This window comes from Triticum dicoccoides, chromosome 5A (assembly GCF_002162155.2).
Source record: "Triticum dicoccoides isolate Atlit2015 ecotype Zavitan chromosome 5A, WEW_v2.0, whole genome shotgun sequence".
Classification (NCBI taxonomy): Eukaryota; Viridiplantae; Streptophyta; class Magnoliopsida; order Poales; family Poaceae; genus Triticum; species Triticum dicoccoides.
Window position 1 is genome coordinate 368,638,094 of NC_041388.1, and position 4,201 is coordinate 368,642,294.

A 4,201-nucleotide genomic window follows, 5' to 3' on the forward strand; every position below is an offset into this window, starting at 1 on the left:
TTGGGGAAAGACGAGGCGCCATGTCGCTGACGCGGCGGGCCCGCGGCTGTTACACGCCAAAACAGTTCGCCCCGGCGTCCCTGGGCGCCCCAGCGCGCCGGGTTCGGCCTGGATCCGCCGACGCTGTTTTTGGCCCAGGCCGGCGAAAATCGGACTCCTGGAGGCGCGACTGTGCCGTTTTTTTGACGCCGGCACGAAAAAATCACTTGGGGAGGCCTTCCTGAGGGCGCGGCCCTAACCAACTCAACCACAGGTTGATTCGCAGGTCCGTATCCGCTTTGAAGACCTCGGGGATACACATTGTAATACGCTCCGTATTCGAAGTCGTGCTACACATAATAATACGAGATACGGCGGAGCAACGTTCCGACCGATCGTGTTTCCTTCAGTTCCCACCTCCGCGGTTCCGCCCCTAGCGCATCCCGCCGCCCATGGCCGCTGTCGTCTCCGACCTCGTCGACTTTCTCAACGCCTCGCCCACCGCTTTCCACGCCGTCGGTACGCGTCCTGTCCCGCTTCCCTCTCGCTTGTTCGTGACTGACGTGACGTGAACTGAACTGAACTGATCTGGACTGGATCTATCTCCTGCTGCTGCTTCCGGCGGGAGAAGATGAGGCGAAGCGACTGCTGAAGGCGGCGGGGTTCGAGCAGCTTTCGGAGCGGGAGGAGTGGACGGGGCTTCAGCCCGGCCGGAAGTACTTCTTCACACGCAACCACTCCGCCATCGTCGCCTTCGCTATCGGCGCCAAGTGAGCCCGCTCTATCCACTTCCTCTCCTTCGGTTTCCCGACACAAAATGCACACTCTTTTGTAGATGGAAAAATGAATCTAATCCAATACAATCTGGTGTCGATGTTTGGTAGGTACGTTGCCGGTAATGGGTTCCACATCATTGGCGCACATACGGACAGTCCATGCCTGAAGCTCAAGCCTGTCACCAAGGTGAGCTCTTAGTTATTGATTTCAGAGCAGTTGTGTCCTGAAACATCGACTGACAATGCTTTGCAGGAACAGCGGTTCATTTATCAATCAGATATCCTAGTTTGCTGTTTAGTCTTACTTATTAGGTGCTAGATTTTGATGATTTACTAACAGAATCTTGCTTCTTCTTTCACAGATAACCAAGGGAGGTTATCTTGAGGTTGGAGTCCAAACCTATGGAGGTGGATTGTGGTATACATGGTTTGACCGTGATCTTACCATTGCTGGTAGGGTGCTTGTGCGAGAGAAGAAGGACGGTGTGGTCTCTTATGGACATAAGCTTGTAAGAGTGCAAGAGCCTATCATGAGAATCCCCACTTTGGCTATTCACCTAGACAGGTTGGTGATAAAAACTCTTTTTTAGTATAGATATTTCAGTATTGTGAAGCCTTTGAAAATTACTCCTTCATTTTGGAGCAGTTCTTGCATTTGAGAGCTTTTTATTATGCAATGGATGAATCCTAAGATTGTTATAATGAATGAAGCCTATGAAAACAGTCAAAGGAAATGATCTTTAGATTGCAAATATTGCACTTCTGTATCTCCATTCAGTTTCTTGTGTTAACCCTTGTATCTCATGCATCATCTAAAAGACAACCTTGAATTATCCTTTGTACAACCACATAAGTTTCATACTCTCGTATAAAACTTGGAAAAACTAGTTATCGTGTGTTTCCTTAAACTGAAGGGCTTTCATTATCGTGCCTTGTTACTCGGTAGTTCATCCAGTTGGATCATATTATCCAATATAGTAGAAGAGCATTTTGGGCCTATAGTTTAGAACACTATTCTGGAAGTTTCATCCTGTTCTTTTGCACGAAGAGAAATAGCTAAACATTGGTTTTGATATCTGGTCCGTACTGCAATGTAAATTCGGTATCATTGTTCTCCACTTTTTGAACTTATGTATTTGTGAAGTATTATCACTAGTTGTTTACAGATTGCAGTGCTAGATGTAGAATTAAAGATTATCTTTTAGTGCCTCACCTAAGGGGTATGTGAAACTTCCTATTCAGCTTTCATATATTGCTTGAATGGAAGTTCTGAAAATATTATATACTCCCTCTGATCCAAAATAAGTGTCGTGGTTACCTTTAAGCTAAAACCATAGACACTTATTTTGGATCGGAGGGAGTACTTAATTTGCTATGTCACGGTGCCAGTACTAAATAATCGTAGCCTCATTATGGAATTACGCACTACTCCCTCCGTCCCAAAATAAGTGTCTCAACTCTAGTACAACTTTGTACTAAAGTTAGTATAAAGTTGAGACACTTATTTTGGGACAGGGGGAGTATAATGCAACCTATGTTTGGATTTAACCCTGGTGTTTTGGACACTTAGTCTATTACATACTTACAATAATACTTCTCATGTGTCTTATTCATATTTTGCGCAGGACTATCTCCTCGGAAGGTCTCAAGATTAACAATCAGAATCATCTTGTCCCAGTGCTGGGCACATTGATTAAGGTGATTTGACTGCATTGATCAGAATCTGATCTTCGTGTTTTCAGTCAGCTTCTTTGTTATTTATTGTACTTGATGATGGGCATAATATCTTTGAGCCAAGGAATTAACTAGCATGAATTTTTTGTTATTTCACCATAATTTTCAGTTTGAAGAGGCATAGCCTCTGTATAACATCAATGTCAGTTGTTCCGCTAGGATATTGATACACCTTGTGATGTTGTATTCTTTATGTAAGAAGCAACACTTGCTTGCACATTGTGTACATGTCTTCTACTCTTCTTCATGTTCACACGTTCTGAACAAAACTGTGTAGTATCAATTTCTTCAAATGATTAATAGTGCAAAACTTCAGGCATCTTTCGTTATCTTAGAATGCTCCACCTAGTTTATCCAGAAAATGTTAAATTTTGAAATTAATATGTTCATAAGAATGCCATTATTGTCCTTTAATTATTTGGAATTAAACTATTACGATAAAAGAACCATAGAACGCTTATCTTCTTTTGTTTGCTTTGAAAATTCGAATCTTGATTCAAACTTTTTTTTTCTTTGCAGCATGAAATGCAGAAATTAGTGGAAGGAAATGTTCCAGGGGAGTCATCCGGTGGCGAAAACACAAAGCACCATCCACTATTGTTGCAGGTTATGTATTTCTAACATTACGTGGAGCCAAACATTCTCACTTATTAAATATCAAGAGCCCTTGGATTTGAAAGTATGTTTTAGTTTTTACTTAATGTATGTTGCTTTCATTTTTTTGCAGTTGATTGCTAAAGAGGCTAATTGTGAAGTTGATGAGATCTGTGATTTCGAGCTGCAGCTGTGTGATACCCAACCAAGCGTTGTAGCAGGTGCCATGAAAGAATTCATCTTTTCGGGAAGGCTTGACAACCTTTGCATGTCATTTTGTTCACTGAAGGTTTGTTTCTCCATTTAAGTTTTTGCATGTAGACTATGGAGACCATATTTGCATATTCCACATGTTTTGAAAGTACTAAAATTCTTTTCATCTCACACTATTTCAAATATTTTTGCATACATGTCTCTCTCTGTTGAACCGGTATGGGCCTGGCCCATCTCCACTTGTCCCATAAGGCCCAGCCCATGTGACTGACCTAGATGTGGAGTTGCTGGCCTCGCTCTGCCTCGCGACTGCTGGAAAAGAGTATGACGTTGGTTTAGAAAGGGTTGAAGGGGCTAGGACTCGGAAGGAATCAGATGCGGGCTTACCGTATCGGGCGGAGCAACCTCCCAGCAGTGCGACGGAGTGTGCTGCCCGAGTCGAGGAAGACGGGCTCCCAGGGGTTGTCCTTCGGCTGGGAGTCAATTGGGGGTGTGCAAAGGTGGTGGGGGGTGCTTGGGTGGCGCTCTGAGTGGTTGGAGGTAGCTCTCCATGGATGATGTCTGGTTGTTGTGCAAGGGGCGACGGGGAGGCTATAATTTGGGTGCCCTAGTTTGGGGGGTGAGCAGGGCTACCTTATTTTTAGACCAACAGGGAAAGAGCTCCCATGCTCCATTTACTCAGAAACGAAGCCTGCCAGCAGGTCCATACAGCGAGAACAGGTACCAGTAGTATCAGGCAAACAAATGCCAAAACAAAAAACCTAACCCAAAAGCCAACAAAGGCATACAAAAGTCCAATGAAAGCTATGACGATCAAAGCATTAGGGATTTTCAGAGATCACGACATCTATGAGGGCACGGGGCACGATAGCTAGGAGATCGGCATCACAGGAGATCCTGGAGAG

The 4,201-nt window shown here is 44.2% G+C and overlaps 1 protein-coding gene across 1 annotated transcript in view; it reads left to right on the top strand.

Moving 5' to 3' along the window:
- Positions 1–337: 337 nt before the first annotated feature.
- LOC119301554 (probable aspartyl aminopeptidase) overlaps positions 338–4,201 on the top strand; it is an 8,028-nt gene continuing 4,164 nt past the window's right edge. The window contains exons 1-7 of the mRNA XM_037578537.1: positions 338–498; positions 611–749; positions 864–942; positions 1,118–1,320; positions 2,381–2,453; positions 3,009–3,095; positions 3,217–3,372. Of these exons, the coding sequence (XP_037434434.1) occupies positions 432–498; positions 611–749; positions 864–942; positions 1,118–1,320; positions 2,381–2,453; positions 3,009–3,095; positions 3,217–3,372 (804 nt within the window). The 5' untranslated portion in view covers positions 338–431. The remainder of the gene's footprint in view (positions 499–610; positions 750–863; positions 943–1,117; positions 1,321–2,380; positions 2,454–3,008; positions 3,096–3,216; positions 3,373–4,201) is intronic.